Consider the following 21279-nt stretch of genomic DNA (forward strand, 5'->3'; position numbering starts at 1 on the left):
CTGGCCTTGCAGGATTTGGTATGCGGATCTGGTGGAGAGGGCATCTCTACCTCCTTGGGGACTTCCATTGAGGAAGGACCTTCTGATTCTTTTACCCAAATCTGTTTTTTCTGAAGCTGATTGCTTAGAGATTGAATGCTTAATTTTATCCAAGATGGGTTTTTCTGATTGGGTCATAGAGACCATGGTTCAGGCTCGTAAGCCTGTAACTAGAAGGATTTACCATCAGATTTGGCTTAAATAACTCTATTGGTGCGATTCCAAGGGCTACTCATGGAGTAGAGTTAGGTTTTCTAGAGTTTTGTCTTTTCTCCAAGAGGTTTTGGAGAAGGGTTTATCTATTTTGTTACACACACGTCTGGCAGATGTCCCAGATGTACATTCTTTTTGTCAGGCCTTGGTCAGGATCAGGCCTGTGTTTAAACCAGTTACTCTTCCATAGACTCTTAATTTGGTTCTCAAAGTGCTTCAAGGGGCTCAGTTTGAGCCTATGCATTCCTTAGATGTTAAGCTTTTATTTTGGAAAGTTTTTATTTCTTGTTTCTATTTCTTCTGCTCGGAGATTGTCAGAGCTCTAGGCATTGCAGTATGAATCTCCTTATCTTATTTTCCATTCAGATAAGGTAGTTTTACGTACTAAACTAGGATTTCTTCCTAAGGTTGTTTCTGATCGGAACATTACTCAAGAGATTGTGGTTCCTTCCTTGTGTCCTATTCCTTCTTCTCAGAAGGAAAGATTTCTGCACAATTTGGACGTGGTCCGTGCTTTAAGGTTTTACTTACAGGCGACTAAGGACTTTCATCAGTCTTCTTCTTTGTTTGTGATTTTCTCAGGAAAAACGTAAGGGACAGAAAGCTACGGCTACTTCTCTTTCTTTTTGGCTGAAGAGTATCGTAAGTTATGCATATGAGACTGCTGGACAGCAGCCTCCCGAGATAGTTACGGCTCATTCCACGAGAGCTGTTGCTTCCTCATGGGCGTTTAAAAAACTAAGCTTCTGTGGAACAGATTTGCAAGGCTGCGACTTGGTCCTCTCTTCACACTTTTTCAAAGTTCTACAAATTTGACAATTTTGCCTCGGCTGAGGCCGCTTTTGGGAGAAAGGTTCTTCAAGCAGTGGTGCCTTTCGTTTAGGTTCCCTGTCTTGTCCCTCCCGCATCATCTGTGTACTCTAGCTTGGATATTGGATCCCATTAGTAATTAAGAAGATCCGTGGACTCATCGTGTCTTAAAAAAGAAAATATTTATGCTTACCTGATAAATGTATTTCTTTTTTGACACGATGAGTCCACGGCCCGCCCTGTTCTTTTAGACAGGTTGTGGATTATTGTAAACTTCAGACGCCTCTGCACCTTGGCTTTTCCTTTCTCTTCCTAACTTCGGTCGAATGACTGGAGTGGGAGGGAAGGGAGGAGCTATTTAACAGCTCTGCTGTGGTGCTCTTTGCCTCCTCCTGCTGACCAGGAGGTGAATATCCCATTAGTAATTAAGATGATCCGTGGACTCATCGTGTCAAAGAAATAAATTTATCAGGTAAGCATACATTTTCTTTTTTACTGCAACTATTTCTCAGTAGCCAAACACCACCCACCATTTGCTTTATTGAGAGGAGCCAATCTGTGGTTTAGTCCTCGGACATCAAGGCTAGTCACTGTCATAAAGTTAGTATAAAGTGAATTGTTTTGCATTTGAAATCGGTTAAAGACAATTAGGAACATATATGTAGCAGGATTATAGCCATGAGAAGTCCACAGGGTGCAATTCAAAGTCTGAGTGTTAGAAATTGCTCTATTTTCAGAGCTTGAATACATGAAAAGGGTGCAAAATAAATAATCAAAATATATTTTATTTCATGATGCATAACTAAATATTTGACAGAAAAATCTCCAGATGTTTACTGTTTAGTTTATTACTAAAGTGATACAGAGTTATTCTTTTGTGGGTTTTGTTTTTCTTTTGTCTTGACAGTGTGGCCTCAGGAAGAGTATATAGTGGAATATTCTCTTGAGTATGGGTTCCTCAGGTTATCCCAGAGCACAAGGCAGAGACTCAACATTCCAGTTATGGTAGTGACACTTGGTAAGCCCCTAAATAACGTGTTTGATGTTATTTATTTTTTGTTTGTGTTATGTGCTGTTGTGGCGATTGTGTCACTTTCCTGTTTCACCTTTTTTTTTGTTCTGTTTGGCAGATCCCACTCGGGACTTGTGCTTTGGGGACAGATTCAGTCGTTTCCTTTTGGATGAGTTTCTGGGATATGATGACATTCTTATGTCAAGTGTTAAGGCTTTGGCAGAAAATGAGGAGAACAAAGGTGTGTGATTGCATGGTGTCCTCGCATGTTTGGCTACTTTGTTCTCACTTTATAATCATCCCTTACAATACTAAGTGTAACTCTCCTAACTTCCCTCCCCAGGGTTCCTGAGGAACGTGGTATCTGGTGAACATTACCGGTTTGTTAGCATGTGGATGGCACGGACCTCGTATCTTGCAGCTTTTGTCATCATGGTCATATTTGTAAGTTTGAGAGACTGGAACGGTATATACACATGCATATATGCAGGAGGGCAGCCCCCTTTGGTGTAGATAAATGCTCATTTATAAGCCATTGTTAATGGCCTCTCTCACACTTTATTACATGTGCCACTGCATGCACCCTTGATTGCTCTTGTACTGTTGCTTCAGGCACCATGATCTATCTCCCTGCATGCTCCTTTTAGGTGCCAAAGCAGTTGGCATATTGTGCTTGTCCAATGATAATGCTTGAACAGTGGTCTGCTCCTTTTACTTAAAGGGACATGAATGTGCAAAAAAGATAGTGGCCTAATGTGTTAGAGCATTTTAATATTGCACTGCTGCTTCCATATATTTAAGTTTTAACCCCTGCAGACGTGTCAGACTATTAAAGGGAATGGTAAAAACAAATATATCAAATCAAGGTAAACCTAAAAAGAAAGATGATATGTAAAAAAAAAAAACCACGCAATCAACCTACTTTTTTCTTGCAAAATGAGCACTTAGAAATTCTCAGTGTGATAAGAGAGCCAAGACATCTTGGTATCTTAGGTTTCATTCTGCCTGTTCTGCACATGGTCAAATCTGACTCCTTGATTATCTTGTCTGTTCCCTTAATAGTAAACTAGCTCATATTACTCTAGATGTTTTATGATGACAGGCTAGATAAACCTTCCTGAAGAGACCCCAGCCTCCTTATAGGGCTAATGTACACTGCACAAATGTAGTTAACAAAATAAATAAAAGGTAAACTCCATTTTAAATGATGAATAATACATATATTGCAATGATTTCTATTAAGTATAAGCTACTTCTTAGTGATTATTTATTACAACAATGAAACAGACTGTCATATCCCTTTAAAGACTGCTGTAGAGCAGCTTTATATTACTGGTTGTTAGCTGGTGACTGGTGGCTCACTAGATGTGTTTATATATGTCCCAGTAGTGCATTGCTGCTTTGGAGCTAACGTTCATTATGCAGTTGTTAACTCAACACCAGATTTTTTTGTTGTTTTAAAGATAGATAATCCCTTAATTACCAATTCCCCAGTTTTGCATAACCAACACAGTTATAATTATACACGTTTTACCTCTGTAATTACCTTGTATCTAAGCCTCAGCAGACTGCCCCCTTATTTAAATTCTTTTGACAGACTTGCATTTTAGCCAATCAGAGCTGTCTCCATGGTAAATTCACATGCATGAACTCAATGTTATCTATATGAAACACGTGAACTAATGCCCTCTAGTGGTGAAAAACTATCAAAATGCATTTAGATTAGAGGCGGCCTTCAAGGTCTAAGAAATTAGCATATGAACCTCCTAGGTTTAGCTTTCAACTAAGAATACCAAAAGAACAAAGCAAAATTGGTGATAAAAGTAAATTGGAAAGTTGTTTAAAATTACATGCCCTATTTGAAACCTGAACTTGACTGTCCCTTTTAATCACACAGTTCTAAGAAAGCAATAGTGGAATAATAAAACACTCACACATTAGAGCATTTTTTTGTTTAGTCCTTTACATCTGTTTTAAAGGGACATTTAACTCATGGCAAATATCAGCAATTTTGCACTGCATTGCAAAACCAAATGTTTTAAAATCCATTAAAATTGTCATTATGTTGACCCAATACATATGTTTTTGCAAAAAATGCACAGTTCAGGTATACTTTATGTTGAAACGCTCGAAGTAAGCCATGTTCTTGGTCTGCTTAGCTGTGGCCAGATGTAACCAAGTTTGTGATCTGAGCCAACCATTCACTTTGTAGAATGTTGCTGGCTCACATACATTTCCCCATATCTAAGTCTTTCCAGGAGTAAGTGTAAGAAGCAAACTTTTTGGAGATAATTTCTGCAACAGTAGACAAAATACATACAGAAATGTTAATGCATTGTTCTATTTTCCCTTATTAAATATTGTATGCAGAAGTTAAATGTTTCCTATAAGTACTGTTTTGCTATGCTTAGTAAGCATATTTTATATAACAAAGCACTACAGGAGGCTATTGTAGCATTAATAAAGAGATCTGGCTTTTTTGGAACTCTAGTTACATTATATACATTAATTTTTGCGTTGGTACACTATACATACACTTTCAATGGTTTGCTTACTTATATTTACTATAGAGTAGAAAAGGTGTCACTTTAAGTGTGTGTAGGACATTAAAAAGTTTGTGTTTAAACCTGCTTAAAGGGTCAGTCAAGATTTTTTTTATTGTTTTAAAAAGATAGATAATCCCTTTATTGCCCTTTCCCCAGTTTTGCATTACCAATACTGTTATATTAATATACTTTTTACCTTTGTGATGACCTTTTATATAAGCCTCTGCAGATTGCCTCCTTATCTTATGACATTTTATTTATTATCTATTGACTTGAATTTTATCCAATTAGTGCTGTGTCCTGCACAACTCCGCAGGAGAGAGTACGTTATCTATATGGCCCACATAAACTAGCAGTCTCCTGTTGTGAAAATAAAATAAAAAAGCATGTGATAAGAGGCTGTCTATAGTGGCTTAGAAACAGGCAGAAATTTAGAGGTTTAAATGTTAAAACGTATATTAATATAACAATCTTGGTTGTGCAAAGCTGGAGAATGGGTATTAAAGGCTTATCTATCTTTTTAAACTATAACACATTTGGTGTTGACTGTCCCTTTAAACTGATTTTGAAAGTAACCTGAAGTAAATGTTTGTGCAGATCTAATCCCTGGAGATTGATTGCTCACTGTCTTATAGACAGCTCCTGCAATTCTCTAGGTGAACAAATAAATGCCCCACAAGCATATTTCCTTCTTAATACAGGGAGGGTCCACAGCTGCATTCCTTACTTGTGGGAAATACGGAACCTGGCCACCAGGAGGAGGCAAAGACACCCCAGCCAAAGGCTTAAATACCTCCCCCACTTCCCTCATCCCCCAGTCATTCTTTGCCTTTTCATCTCAGGAGGTTGGCAGAGAAGTGTCAGAAGATTTCAGAGTAGTTCCTTATGGAGGGTAGTACCCTTCGAGATGGGACTGGAGTTTTAAGTAGTCTTGTCAGCCTCTCAGTGAGAGCATTGATGAAAGTTAGAGTCTGGAGATGCAGGGGGAGAGTCTTTATGCGAAACCATCCAGACTCATATTAACAGCTCCTAAGCAATCAGCGTTGACGAGTTTCGCTGCCTGCTTTTCTTCATTCAAGTCAGAAGCGCTGCTACAATTTTTTCAAACTTGAAGGACCGTGTTTCTGTTCCACGGTGTAGATTCCGGTAAGATTGTTTAAATTTTTACACACATTGCAAACGCTAGAAGACAGGGTCACAGTGTGGCTCCTTTTATTTTTATTTATATATATATATATATATATATATATATATAGAATCAAGGGTTAATATCTACTGAGGGGGATTATGAACAGTTGGGTTTAATCATATATGCTTTATTTGATTTTATGCTGCTTTATGTGTAAGATGTAATTGTGAAAAATGATGTCCCAACGCAAATCATCAATAATGTGTCAGAAAAAATGTGTCCCAAATTGCAATCCAAAAGGTATAAATGTAAAAATAAATCATTAAGGAAAAGATTTTGAACCTTTATTTTTTTATACTTGAATTATCTGCCTAAGTGTTTTGTTTCTTATCTTTAATTTTTGCTTAAAATAATGCAATTGTAAGGGTTATGCCTAAACACTTAAGGAGCAGTGCATAAGCATATGAAATACTCAATTAACAAGACTGGACTATACAGGCTAAATAAACCTGATAGTCTTAAAGAAATGCTTTTATTGCACTGTGAACAATGAATTGTAGTAATTAATTCGGTAGATTACTGGAACTTATGATTGAAAAAGAATTTGTGTCATCAAATTAAAATATAACCTTTATTAGTTTTATTTATAAAAAAGACAGCATAAATTGTGTGTGTATGCTACCCTGGAGAGAGTTAAAAGCACACTCTCTGTTGATTGTATGATACTTAGCTTGTATGATATCACTGATATAGAGTACTTGGTAACCCAGTTTTAAGACCGAGTTTATATTCTAGGTATATCTGTATATTTATCTATCTAAGGACTATATATATGTGTGTGTATATATATATATATATATATATATATGTGTGTGTGTATATATATATATATATATATATATATATATATATATATATATATATATATATATATATATATATATATATATATATATATATATATATATATAGAATCAAGGGTTAATATCTACTGAGGGGGATTATGAACAGTTGGGTTTAATCATATATGCTTTATTTGATTTTATGCTGCTTTATGTGTAAGATGTAATTGTGAAAAATGATGTCCCAACGCAAATCATCAATAATGTGTCAGAAAAAATGTGTCCCAAATTGCAATCCAAAAGGTATAAATGTAAAAATAAATCAGCTGTGTTTGTTCAAAATAGTGAAAAAATAAGTTTGTAAAACAAGGGAACGGAACCCAATGTAAAAAATGCTGGTGAAGAAAAATGCAATCCCAAATGTGAAAAAATGTAGAAACCTTTTTTCTTTCGATATGAAGGGGTCAATTCACAGAACAGGAGAAAAAACCATGATGAAAAATATGACAACAAAGGCTAAAAGTGTATAAAAAAAGAGAACTGAAAAATACCTGTGAAAAGAAGAAATACAAACAATGTGTAGCAGGTTTATAAATGTTGGCTCCAATAGAATCAGGCTTACCAGTACAAGGTCTTCGCGTTTCAGCCCTTCTAGGCCTTTATCAAGACTGGTTACTGGATGTATGTGTATTTTCTATGCACAGATAGTAGAGACCTTACAAACCTATGTTACCAGACAGTCTCTGGATTCTATTTTAGACAATGTGTAGGGAATGCCTCATAGGCATTCAAAAATGAAGCTTCTGTAGAACAGATTTGTAAGGCTGCAACTTGGTCCTCTCTTCACTCTTTTTCAAAGTTCTACTAATTTAACACTTTTGCCTCGGCTGAGGCCGCTTTTGGGAGAAAGGTTCTTCAAGCAGTGGTGCCTTCTGCTTAGGTTCCCTGTCTTGTCCCTCCCCTATCATCTGTGTACTCTAGCTTGGGTATTGATTCCCATTAGTAATTAAGATGATCCGTGGACTCATCGTGTCATAAAAAAGAAAAGAAAATTTATGCTTACCTGATAAATTTGTTTCTTTTTTGACACAATGATTCCACGGACCGCCCTGTTCTTGTAAGACAGGTTGTTGGTTATTATAAACTTCAGACACCTCTGCACCTTGGTTTTTCCTTTCTATCCTTAACTTCGGTCGAATGACTGGAGTGGGAGGGAAGGGAGGAGCTATTTAACAGCTTTGCTGTGGTGCTCTCTACCGCCTCCTGCTGACCAGGAGGTGAATATTCCATTAGTAATTAAGATGATCCGTGGACTCATTGTGTCAAAAAGAAACAAATTTATCAGGTAAGCATAAATTTTCTTTTTTTTTTACTGGCAGCGCTTGTCGCCACAGTTGCTGGAGCGGTTTCCTTTTGGTGCGTCTCCTTCTTCTCGAAATTGATTGAGGTCGAGGATTCCCTCGACATTTTTCAGGAAAGAATTACGGCCTTCTGGGTTACTAAATTCTTATCTGTGCTTTTTTTACACAGATTAATTAGTCTAAGCCTAAGACTTGAGGTTTTCTGTTCAGGCTGACAGATATAACTTCTAAGTCTAGTCTCTTTCCCTCTCCTTTTAAGGAAAGAGTTTGTTTGACTAACTCCCCGGTTTCAGGTGCCAAGGGTGCCTTCATACCGTAAGATAAAGAGAACAAATCTAAGGGACAAAGTTCGTATTTGTTCCTTTAGTTCTGATAAAAGCCCAGCGTCAGTGACCGCCGCTAAGCCAGAGCAAACCAAGAGTTCTTGGACGCTGGCTCAGTCCTGAAATAGATCCAAGCAGAGCAAGAAGATTGCTGAGTCTAAACCCGCATGAAGGGGCAGCCCCCGGTCCTATTTTGGATTGTGTAGGGGGCAGACTGTGGCTTTTTCAGATGTTTGGTTCAGGGATGTACTGGATCCTTGGGTCCTGGAGGTCATAGCTCAGGGTTACAAGATTTGTTTAATTCTCATCCACCCAGGGGCAGATTCGTCCTCTCAACCTGTCTTTAAGACTAGGAAAGAGGGAAGCCTTTCTGGAGGGCGTAAGGGATCTGTCCTGCTTTGGAGTCATTGTCCCAGTACCTATCCCAGAGAGAGGTTTGGGATACTATTCTAACTTTTTCGTGGTCCCAAAGAAGAAGGGAACTTTCCATCCAGTTCTGGACCTTAAGTGCTTAAACAAATTTCGAAATGTCCCCTCATCCTTTTGGGGACAATAAGGTCCATCCTTCCCTTAATTCAGGAAGGGCAGTTTATGACCACTATAGATCTGAAGTAGGCATTCCTTCACCTTCCAATCCACAGGGAACACTTCCAGTTCCTCAGGTTTGCGTTCCTGGACCAGCACTTCCAGTTCATTGCACTTCCGTTTGGTCCAGCTACTGATCCAAGAATTTTTACGAAGATTCTAGGGGCTCTTCTAGCAGTCACCAGAACCCGGGTTGTAGCAGTAGCTCCTTACTTGGATGAAGTTGCGAGCTAGCTTCAACATGTCTTGCCCTCCAGACTTCCATAAGGCCGTCTGTGGCTCAGTGTATGGAAGTGATTGGTTTCATGGTGTCCAGCATGAACATCGTTCTCTTTGCCAGGTTCCACCTCAGGCGTCTGTGCATGCTGACGCAGTGGAACGGTGATCATTTGTCTCAACAGATGTTTCTGGACAACCGGTCGAGAGAATCGCTCTCTTGGTGGCTCTGTCTTTTAAGACCATCCTGGGTGACTGTGACTACGGAAGCAAGTCTGTCAGGATGGGGAGCTGTTTGGGGCGGGGCGCCAAGAAGGCACGGGTCTGTGGACGCAGGAGGAGAGCTTCTTACCGTTCAACATTCTAGACCTTCGGGCAATAATCAATGCTCTGAAGGCCTGGCCCCTACTGGGTTTGTCCCAATTTATCTGATTCCAATCGGACAATTTAACCTCGGTGGTTACATCAACCATCAGGGGGGAACAAGATGCTCCCTAGCAATAAGGGAAGTATCTCGGATTCTGGAGTGGGCGGAGACCCACAACTGTTCACTGTCAGCGATCCACATTCCGGGTGTGGACATCTGGGAATCCTTTCATCCGGGGGAATGGTCTCTCCATCCCTAAGTGTTTGCGGAGATATGCAACAGGTGGGGAATGCCGGAGACAGATCTTATGGCGTTCCGTCTCTGTACCAAGCTACTCAGATATGGGTCGAGGTCCAGGGATCCTCGGGCGGAGCTAATAGATGCATTAGCGGTACCATGGAGGATCAATCTAATTTCTCTTTTCCTGCCATTCCACTCCTTTCTCGAGTGGTGGCTCGAATCATACCGAGGCAGGCGTCGGTGATACTGATTGGTCTATTGTGGACTTGAAGGATATGGTTAGCGGATCCAGTGGGTATGTCATCATCTCCTCATTAAAGGGATCTGCTGGAACAAGGCCCCTTTCTTCATCAAGATCTAGATTCTCTGAGTCTGACTACGTGGAGAGAATGCTTAGTCTTAGCCAAGAGAGGGTTTTATGAGAGTGTTATTGATACTCTCATTCAAGTTCGGAAGCCGGTTACTCGTCGCATCTATCATAAGGTGTGGAGGTCCTACTTATTCTGGTCTGAAAAGCGTGGTTTGTCCTGGCACAAAGTAAAGGTTGCCAGGATTCTTTCTTTTCTCCAGGATGGACTGGAGAAGGGCCTCTCGGCTAGTTCCTTGAAGGGACAGATTTCGGCCCTGTCTGTTTTACTGCACAAGAGGCTCAGTTTCTAAAAAGGGATGAAAGGAGAGAAGCGCATGACACGATTCAAGTGTAGATATATTTATTCAGATAAAACACACAAAGTGTTGTACTCACAGGAGTTCAAATAAAAACAGGCACATCATGGTTAAAGTTGTCCCTCGTAACCCTTCGGCTAGGACCACTCTGTTATAATTTGGATCTCCAAGTGTCCTTACGTCGTTTGTAATGTCCTATGTTAATGTATACAGCAGCGGGTATTCCGGTCTCTCAAGCCGCTACGTCAGGGACGCACCTCCACACACCCTCAGCTCGGTACCAATAGGATATCCCCTAGTGCTGAGCTCACTGCACACGAGGACCTACGGTGGCTTCACTGGGTGAAAAGTAGAATATACAAAGAGCTATGTTCTACGCGTTTCGTCCCGTTCAACGGGACTTTCTCAAGAGGCTCGCTGAGCTTCTGGATGTACAGTTTTTTGTTAAGGTTCTGACTAGTATCAGGCCGGTGTTGAGATCTAATGCTCCTCCTTGGAGTTTAAATCTTGTTCTTAAAGTTTGCAACGGGTTCCGTTTGAGCCTATGCATGAGGTTGACATTAAGTTGTTGTCTTGGAAAGTTCTATTTCTACTAGCTATTGCTTTTGCGCGCAGAGTCTCTGAAAATGCTGCCTTGCAATGTGACCCTCCTTATCTGGTGTTCCATGCTGATAAGGCTGTTCTACAAACGAAGTTAGGATTTCTTCCTAAGGTTGTGTCAAATCACAACATCAATCAAGAAACTGTAGTTCCTTCCTTATGTCCTAATCCTCCTCCTTCGAAGGAACGTTTACTGCATAATCTGGATGTGGGTTGTGCCTCGAAGTTCTATCTTTAGGCTACAAAGGAAGTTAGACAAACTTCTCTGTTTATTCTGGGAAGCGTAGGGGTCAAAGGGCCTCTTCGACTTCCTTATCTTTTTGGTTGAGGAGTATCATCCGCTTAGCAGCAGTCTTAAAGGGACAGTCAACACCAGAATTTTGGTTGTTTTAAAAGATAGATAATCCCTTAATTACCAAATCCCCAGTTTTGCATAACCAACAGTTATAATTATACACGTTTTACCTCTGTATTTCAGTTCTTTTGACAGACTTGCATTTTAGCCAATCAGAGCTGTCTCCATGGTAAATTCATGTGCATGAGCTCAATGTTATCTATATGAAACACGTGAACTAATGCCCTCTAGTGGTGAAAAACTTTCAAAATGCATTTAGATTAGAAGCGGCCTTCAAGGTCTAAGAAATTAGCATATGAACCTCCTAGGTCTAGCTTTCAACTAAGAATACCAAGAGAGCAAAGCAAAATTGGTGATACAAGTAAATTGGAAAGTTGTTTAAAATTGCATGCCCTATTTGAAACATGAAATATTGTTTTGGACTTAACTATCCCTTTAAGCCTCCTCAGAGGATTACAGCTCATTCTATCTAAGTTTAGATGCCGGCCCATTTTTGGTGAACAACCTGGGCTGTCCTTGCTGATTGGTGGATAAATTTATCCACCAATAAAAAAGTTCTATCCAGAGTTCTGAACCCCAAAAAAAGCTCAGATGCATTCTTTTATTTAAAGATAGCAAGAGAAAAATTGATAATAGGAGTAAATTAGAAAGTTGCTTAAAATTGCATGCTCTATCTGAATCACAAAAGAAAAAAATTGGGTTCAGTGTCCCTTTAAGCCTTTGGCTGGGGTGTCTTTGCCTCCTCCTGGTGGCCAGGTTCAGTATTTCCCACAAGTAAGGAATGCAGCTGTGGACTCTCCCTGTACAGAAGGAAAGGAAATTATCTGGTAAGCATAATTTGTGTTTTCTTATTTTTATTATAGTTAGCATGCCATTAAAGAAACAAAAAATACTGCATTTTAAAATGCAAACTTTAAGATACAAGTACAGAGAATAATTACTTTAATGTCACTTTATGATAATGCCAAAGTAAGCTGCTCATTTTAGCTGTCCTTTTTATTTTTTGTAAATACACACATTGTGCTTTGATGCTGCCTATTTTTGTACATATGCTTGTAATTGTGCCCAAATGACCCAACCGGCTGAACATTATACAGTGGTATATACTGGTATATATTATACTTAGTATTTATTCTTCTGCTCTTTGTAGACCCTCTCAGTCTCCATGCTTTTGCGGTATTCCCATCACCAAATCTTCGTGTTTATTGGTAAGTCTTTTTCCAGCGACAGCCATTGTGTTCTTGTTTGTTGTCCCTTATCTTGTATATCCTTTAACTTCTGCAAGACTTCTGTTACCTACTCATGTTCGCTTACCGTTAGGTTCACTAACTTGCTCTGTCTTTGCATCGTCTCTCAATCTCTCTTCTTTGTATTGCACAGTGGACCTTTTGCAAATGCTGGAGATGAATATGAGCATTGCATTCCCAGCTGCTCCTCTGCTCACTGTGATTTTGGCTCTTGTAGGTAAGTCCATCTCCAGATAACTTGTTGGGAATCCTCTAAACTGAATAACATTAACCTTTGTACCCTTCTATACAAACATTTAGTAGCAGTTTTACACTTTAAAATGCTGTCTTTTAGGTATGGAAGCCATAATGTCAGAGTTCTTCAATGACACTACCACTGCTTTCTATATCATCTTGATTGTATGGTTGGCCGATCAGTATGATGCCATCTGCTGTCACACCAATACCAGCAAGAGGCACTGGCTCAGGTCAGGAACATTTGGGGCTATCTCTTCCTGATCTTTCAGCTTTTCCCTACTTTTTTCATTATTTTCCTTTTCCTTTGCACACCAACACCTGCTTGTCACTGTTTTCTAATTGCTATTCCTGCTCTCTCTTTTCAATTTTCTTACCCTTCTCTTCTCTCCGCAGGTTTTTCTATTTGTATCACTTTGCATTCTATGCTTACCACTATCGTTTTAACGGACAGTACAGCAGCCTTGCCCTAGTCACATCATGGCTCTTCATCCAGGTATCCATAGCTCTATTTTTATTTATTTTTATTTATATTTATATATATATATATATATATATATATATATATATATATATATATATATATATATATATATATGTATATAGATATATTTATAATGTGTGTGTGTGTGTGTATATGTATATATATATATGTATATAGATATATATATATGTATATATATATATATATATATATATATATGTGTGTGTGTGTGTATATGTGTATATGTATATATATATATATATGTGTGTGTATATATATAGTAAAATAGTAATAGTAAAAAGAGATCTTGAGCAAAATGAATGTTAATAAAGTTGTATAAGTGATACTTTTTTCCGCTACCAGATACCATGTCCCAGAATATATGGTACATAGTGATTGTAGCATTGCTGTAAAACTACTGTTTGTACTTTTTAAAAAAAAAAAAATATTTTATTGATTTATTTTCTATTTTACTGGATAAAGCATTTTGAATTGAATATACAAGAGTAAGCGGAGTAGTTGAAGAGGTGAAGTGGTTAACCTTTAATTATATGCCTGTCTTTGCCCTTCTAGCACTCTATGATCTACTTCTTCCATCACTATGAGCTCCCTGCCATTTTGCAGCAGATTCGAATTCAAGAGATGCTTCTACAAAACCAGCAGGCAGGTCAAAATCAGACTAGCCTTCAGGACAACCTCAACAACAACACCACACCAGAGCCTTCAGGAGCAAACCCCATACCTAACCCTGGGGCTCTTTTCCAGCCACCAGCAGTCAGTGATCACGAAGTGCCAGGTTCTTCACTGATGGACTCAACAACCGGTGACAGAGTTGATAATCCCGCTGTTGATGATTTACCTTCCACACAACCTATAGAAGTTGGAAGCCTACATCTAGATTCTCCTAGTGCTGTGAATCTAATTCAAGAAGCTATATGGAGTTGCAATTCAGCACCTGATACTGCTGCAGTAACACAAACTGGGGACCCGCCACCTGCTGCCCCGCGACCAATAAGCCAGACTGAACTGCAAGATGAGTCGGCATCACACACTATAGACTCCAGTTCAATAATTTTCCAAGCAACTAGCTCAGAATCAAAGCAAAGTAGTCCTATAGCAGCTTGTCCTGCAGAGCAGCTTGTGTCAATGAGCTCCCCACTGCAGGACACACAAGTTTCAGAGCATCATGTAGAGGAATCGTGAGCAGATACTCATTCAGATATTCTATTTAGAGAACCTCGCTACTGGAAGATATGTACACCATGCTAAGGAGTCTTTTGGGAGAATTCATGCCTTTTACAGATAGTTATGGAACCTGCAGCACATTCAACACCGTGCTAGTGTGTCTTTTTTTACACACTACTTATTTTTCTTTATTTTTTTAAAGCTTGTTATTTCTCCTCATCATTGGCTTCATCATATTAAATCTTCCAGAGACTAAACAAATTTATTATAACATAAGAAGAGGTGGATGTTCTTCAACTTCCTACACATTCAGTGATTTTAGGGGTGCATGGGATGTGCGTAGATTATATGTGAATGCAAATACACGTATATAAAAACATGTTGCCATGCCCTGTTTTATTATTATTTTTCATTATTTCCAGTAGTTTGAGGGTTAAAATCTTTGCTCTTGCTGGCTTTCTAGATACGGCAGTCATAATATTTACAAAAATACAACTTTTATTAGATTAATAATTGAATCCATCTATAAAGTGCACAACATTCATGAAGGATATATGTTCAAAATGTGAAGATGATTATTTTACAGTCCATAGCTGGCAAATTGCATCATAAGGAGACTTAGCTGCACTACCACAGGCATCAACAAACAAGCGGAGCAGAACATACTGTTATGAGTTATATGGAAGCCAACATTACGCAAAAGACTACTTTTTTTTTTCATTAAAATAAATTATCAAAGCTTAAAATCTGTAATCTCTTAACCGTCGGTAGCAAGCCTGTTGGCATAGGAGAGGCACAGGCAACAGATTTTGGCAAACTGATACAATTAGGAAGTAGGGTGGTTTTATGTGACTGTCTAGGGAATCTTATGTCCCAAAAAGTATATTTAACATGTGCCTATCCATGGCTGCAGAATGCTTTTTTTTATTGCACTTTTATTCATTACACAGGAAGATGGCAAGGAAAGAAACTATATATATATATATATATATATATATATATATATATATATATATATATATATATATATATATATATATATATATATATAGCAACTATATTGATGACGGATGTATAGCAAAGTTCTATTTATGTCTTGGAAACTATATGTTGTTGGTCTACGCAGGAGTTATAATGTTAACCTTTTCAGGGGTTAGATATGCAAAGCAATATGTATAATATAGCCCTAACTCTGAAATGGTTAAATCAGGAGTCTACCTTTAAATCTTTACTACATAAAGCTTGTTTATTTGTGTGACACTTCCCAACCAGACCAGAGTAATGTGAATTCACATCATTCTTTGGGTAACTGGTTCACACCCCACTGGGGAGGTCAAGAGAAACCTTTTTATTTTTAGGCAAAGTAAAATGAGTGAACATTCTATTTAATTGTACCGCAAAAATTATATTAAAATGACAAATTGTTTGTATATAATAATAAATATATCTAAGGTAAATTTTTTGGAGTGTTCTTTTGACAGGGCAAATACTCCTTGTTTTAGCAATAATAAATGATTAACCCCTTGAGTCCTAATGACGGCTCAGAGCCGTCATTAGCACTCAACTACCTTTTTTGCAATCTGGGGGCCCCCACCTGCTCCTACCGTGGGGCTTCCCGTTACGTGCGGTGACGTCACGCGCAATAACATGATTACGTCACTGCGCAACTTTATTTAAAATTGTCAATACAAAGTATAGGGAAAAGGGGCATGCTGCTTAGAAACCTGTATCTCAGTGATCTAAGCAGCTACAGACCCCCAAGACCCACCATTGGAAAGGTAATAGCCTAACCAATGGTATAAGTATTGGGGATCTGGGGGGAAAAATAAAAAGGTAAAAAAAAATGTTTTTTGAAAATAGTAAAAAAAAAAAACCAGAAAAATATTAAATTCAGCTTAGCACTCAAAGGGTTAAAAGGTATGCTAGATTATAACCTATATCTGATGACTCAATCTTAAAGAAGTAGCCTCTATTAACAAATGAAATACTAAAGAGTACCTGTAGGGCATAACATATGTAGACATTCTGTGCTCTATAAATATTTAACTTTAATTACATCCTTTATCATTGCAGCAATGTAACAACCTCACACCTCAATTAGGCATTACTTCCAACTAAGATTTATATTGCTGATTTAAATACAGTCAGTTAGCATATAAATATATTAATAAAACGTAAACTTGCTTCACACATTCAAATGAAGTAAAATCTTGAACAAACACATAGTTAAAGTCTTGTCCAGGAGCCACAGCACATTACAACTCTTAAGCAAGATATGTGTGGGATTTCTTTTTTTAGATTTTTATGCAAAACAGGATTACAACAATGTAAGATTAAAATCAAGTACAGAAATAAGGCAATGGAGATTTTCACTTAAACCAATAGATTTCAGTTTGAGCAGGGAGTGTAGTAAAGGTAGAACAAGAAGTCTTTAAAGGAACATTCTAGTACAAATATTGTATTCTTTAATTTGTTAGACCATGTACGTTTTGCACAGTTGATACTGTAACTTTGTTTAACTGCCACAAAGGGGTTAAACGAGCAACAAACACTGAAGCTGTTGAGCTGAATGAAGTCTGATTGATAGGGTTGTGCTTCTGCCACTGCTGATTGGCTCACCATCTGTTTCCTGATCAGGACCAGCAGTTCTCTGCTACAGCTGTTGAGCAGGACATAGCCTGTGATTGGTGGTGGGGTCCCTACACACAGGGAGCTAAATTTCTCACACACTTTTCAGTGAAATATGATCCTGGCTACAAGGAGATGGATTCTCAGAGATGAATGTGAGAAGTTTAGTCTGGTGAGCGAGTGTGGATCTGCTCAGTGTTACTGGAGGAGTTGTGAGACAGACATAGCAGGAGAGTTTTAGGCAGTTCTGTATCTTTTACTGTCCTTGTTTCTCTTGTTAAGTGTGTTCAGTCCACGGGTCATCCATTACTTATGGGATATATTCTCCTTCCCAACAGGAAGTTGCAAGAGGATCACCCAAGCAGAGCTGCTATATAGCTCCACCCCTCACATGTCATACCCAGTCATTCTCTTGCAAGTCTCAACAAAGGAGGTTGTGAGAGGAGACAGGAGTAACATTCTTCAATCAAAAGTTTATTATTTTAAAATAGCACCGGAGTGTGCTGTTTGTTCTCTCAGGCAGTATTTAGAAGAAGAATCTGCCTGCGTTTTTTCTATGATCTTAGCAGACGTAACTAAGATCCACTGGCTGTTCTCGCACATTCTGAGGAGTGGGGTACCTTCAGAGAAGGGAATAGCATGCAGGGTCCCCTGCAAATGAGGTATGTGCAGTAAAATATTTTCTAGGAATGGAATTGACTATGAAAACACTGCTGTTACCCATATGACGTAAGTACAGCCTTTAATGCAGTAGTAGCGACTGGTATCAGGCTGATAAATGTATGCGCAGTTGAGTTATTTTCTAGGGACTAGAATTTAACTTTAAATACTGTTAGTACTGAAATAAATGTATGAGCCTTAACTGCAGTAGAAGCGACTGGTAGCAGGCTTAGTGATAACTTTGCATAACACTGGAAAGTTGTTTTTAAAACGTTTACTGGCATGTTATTCGTTTTTGTGAGGTACTTTGGTGATAAATCTTTTTGGGCATGATTTTTTTCCACATGGCTAACGTATATTTCTGCATAGACACAGTTATATCAGGTCTCCCACTGTTGTGATATGAGTGGGAGGGACCTTTTTTTAGCGCCTTGTTGCGCAGTTAAAATTCTAGCACAGTCTTCCTGCTTCTTCCTCTTTGATCCAGGACGTCTCCAGAGAGCTCAGGGGTCTTCAAATTCATTTTTGAGGGAGGTAATCAGTCACAGCAGACCTGTGACAGTGTGTTTGACTGTGAGAAACGCGTTAAATCTTAAATTGATTATCCGTTTTGGGTATTGAGGGGTTAATCATCCTTTTGCTAATGGGTGCAATCCTCTGCTAATTTCATACATTTACTGTTTAAAATTGGTTGCTATAACCGTATTAGTTCATTGTTATTTCAACTGTGACAGTTTTTTTGTGTTTTTAAAAGCGCTGCAGCGTTTTTTATATTGCTTGTAAACTTATTGAAAGAAATTTCCAAGCTTGATAGCTTCATTGCTAGTCTGTTTAAACATGTCTGACACAGATGAATCTGCTTGCTCATTATGTTTAAAGGCCAATGTGGAGCCCAATAGAAATATGTGTACCAATTGTATTGATGTTACTTTAAATAAAAGTCGGTCTTTACTGGTAAAGAAATTATCACCAGACAACGAGGGGGAAGTTATGCCGTCTAACTCTCCTCACGTGTCAGTACCTTCGCCTCCCGCTCAGGAGGTGCGTGAGATTGTGGCGCCAAGCACATCAAGGCCCTTACAAATCACTTTACAAGATATGGCTAATGTTATGAAAGAAGTATTATCTAATTTGCCTGAGTTAAGAGGCAAGCGCGATAGCTCTGGGTTAAGGACAGAGCGCGCTGATGATATGAGGGCCATGTCTGACACTGCGTCACAATTTGCAGAACATGAGGACGGAGAGCTTCATTCTGTGGGTGACGGATCTGATCCAGGGAGACCGGATTCAGATATATCAAATTTTAAATTTAAGCTTGAGAACCTCCGTGTATTACTAGGTGAGGTATTATCGGCTCTGAATGATTGCGACACGGTTGCAATCCCAGAGAAATTATGTAGGCTGGATAAATACTATGCGGTACCGGTGTGTACTAACGTTTTTCCTATACCTAAAAGGCTTACAGAGATTATTAACAAGGAGTGGGATAAACCCGGTGTGCCGTTTTCCCCTCCTCCGATATTTAGAAAAATGTTCCCAATAGACGCCACCACACGAGACTTATGGCAGACGGTCCCTAAGGTGGAGGGAGCAGTTTCTACTTTAGCCAAGCGTACCACTATTCCGGTGGAGGATAGTTGTGCTCTCTCAGATCCAATGGATAAAAAATTAGGTTGCCTTAAGAAAATGTTTGTTCAACAAGGTTTTATATTACAGCCCCTTGCATGCATTGCGCCCGTCACTGCTGCAGCGGCTTTCTGGTTTGAGTCTCTGGAAGAGGCTATTCGCACAGCACCATTGGATGAGATTTTGAACAAGCTTAAAGCCCTTAAGCTAGCTAATGCATTTGTTTCGGATGCTGTTGTGCATTTAACCAAACTAACGGCTAAGAACTCCGGATTCGCCATTCAGGCGCGCAGAGCGCTATGGCTTAAATCCTGGTCAGCAGATGTAACTTCTAAATCTAAATTGCTTAATATTCCTTTCAAAGGGCAAACCTTATTCGGGCCCGGCTTGAAGGAGATTATTGCTGACATTACTGGAGGTAAGGGTCACACCCTTCCTCAGGACAGGGCCAAATCAAAGGTCAAACAGTCTAGTTTTCGTGCCTTTCGTAATTTCAAGGCAGGAGCAGCATCAACTTCCTCCGCTCCAAAACAGGAAGGAACTGCTACTCGTTACAGACAGGGTTGGAAAAGCAACCAGTCCTGGAACAAGGGCAAGCAGGCCAGAAAGCCTACTTCTGCCCCTAAGACAGCATGAAGAGAGGGCCCCCTATCCGGAAACGGATCTGGTGGGGGGCAGACTTTCTCTCTTCGCCCAGGCTTGGGCAAGAGATGTCCAGGATCCCTGGGCGTTGGAGATTATATCTCAGGGATACCTTCTGGACTTCAAAGCTTCTCCTCCACAATTGAGATTTCATCTTTCAAGGTTATCAGCAAACCAAATAAAGAAAGAGGCTTTTCTTCACTGTGTACAAGACCTCCTAGTAATGGGGGTGATCCACCCAGTTCCGCGGACGGAACAAGGGCAAGGATTTTACTCAAATCTGTTTGTGGTTCCCAAGAAAGAGGGAACCTTCAGACCAATCTTGGACCTAAAGATCTTAAACAAATTCCTAAGAGTTCCATCATTCAAAATGGAGACTATTCGAACCATCCTACCCATGATCCAAGAGGGTCAGTATATGACCACAGTGGACTTAAAGGATGCCTACCTTCACATACCGATTCACAAAGATCATTATCGGTACCTAAGGTTTGCCTTTCTAGACAGGCATTACCAGTTTGTAGCTCTTCCCTTCGGGTTAGCTACGGCCCCGAGAATTTTTACAAAGGTTCTGGGCTCGCTTCTGGCGGTACTAAGACCGTGAGGCATAGCGGTGGCTCCGTACTTAGACGACATTCTGATACAAGCGTCAAGTTTTCAAAATGCAAAGTCTCATACAGAGATAGTTCTAGCATTTCTGAGGTCGCATGGGTGGAAAGTGAACATGGAAAAGAGTTCTCTGTTACCACTCACAAGGGTTCCCTTTCTAGGGACTCTTATAGATTCTGTAGAGATGAAGATTTACCTGACGGAGTCCAGGTTATCAAAAATCCTAAATGCTTGCCGTGTACTTCATTCCATTCCAAGCCCATCAGTAGCTCAGTGCATGGAAGTAATCGGCTTAATGGTCGCGGCAATGGACATAGTGCCATTTGCGCGCCTGCATCTCAGACCGCTGCAATTATGCATGCTGAGTCAGTGGAATGGGGATTACTCAGATCTGTCCCCTTTACTAAATCTGGACCAGGAGAGCAGAGATTCTCTTATCTGGTGGTTGTCTCGGATTCATCTGTCCAAGGTAATGACTTTTCGCAGACCAGATTGGACGATTGTAACAACAGATGCCAGCCTTCTAGGCTGGGGCGCAGTCTGGAATTCCCTGAAGGCTCAGGGATCATGGACTCAGGAGGAGAAACTCCTTCCAATAAACATTCTGGAATTAAGAGCGATATTTAATGCTCTTCTAGCTTGGCCTCAGTTAGCAACACT

General features: G+C 39.4%; 1 protein-coding gene across 2 annotated transcripts in view; it reads left to right on the forward strand.

The window, feature by feature from the left end:
* TMEM259 (transmembrane protein 259) overlaps window positions 1–15911 on the forward strand; it is a 99513-nt gene extending 83602 nt beyond the window's left edge. For both annotated transcript variants that reach the window (XM_053702817.1, XM_053702816.1), the window contains exons 5-12: window positions 1970–2080; window positions 2193–2315; window positions 2418–2518; window positions 12455–12512; window positions 12685–12768; window positions 12886–13018; window positions 13182–13281; window positions 13843–15911. In XM_053702817.1, the coding sequence (XP_053558792.1) occupies window positions 1970–2080; window positions 2193–2315; window positions 2418–2518; window positions 12455–12512; window positions 12685–12768; window positions 12886–13018; window positions 13182–13281; window positions 13843–14472 (1340 nt within the window). In that variant the 3' untranslated portion in view covers window positions 14473–15911. The remainder of the gene's footprint in view (window positions 1–1969; window positions 2081–2192; window positions 2316–2417; window positions 2519–12454; window positions 12513–12684; window positions 12769–12885; window positions 13019–13181; window positions 13282–13842) is intronic.
* The last annotated feature ends 5368 nt before the right edge of the window (window positions 15912–21279 follow it).

Source organism: Bombina bombina, chromosome 2 (assembly GCF_027579735.1).
Source record: "Bombina bombina isolate aBomBom1 chromosome 2, aBomBom1.pri, whole genome shotgun sequence".
NCBI lineage: Eukaryota > Metazoa > Chordata > Amphibia > Anura > Bombinatoridae > Bombina > Bombina bombina.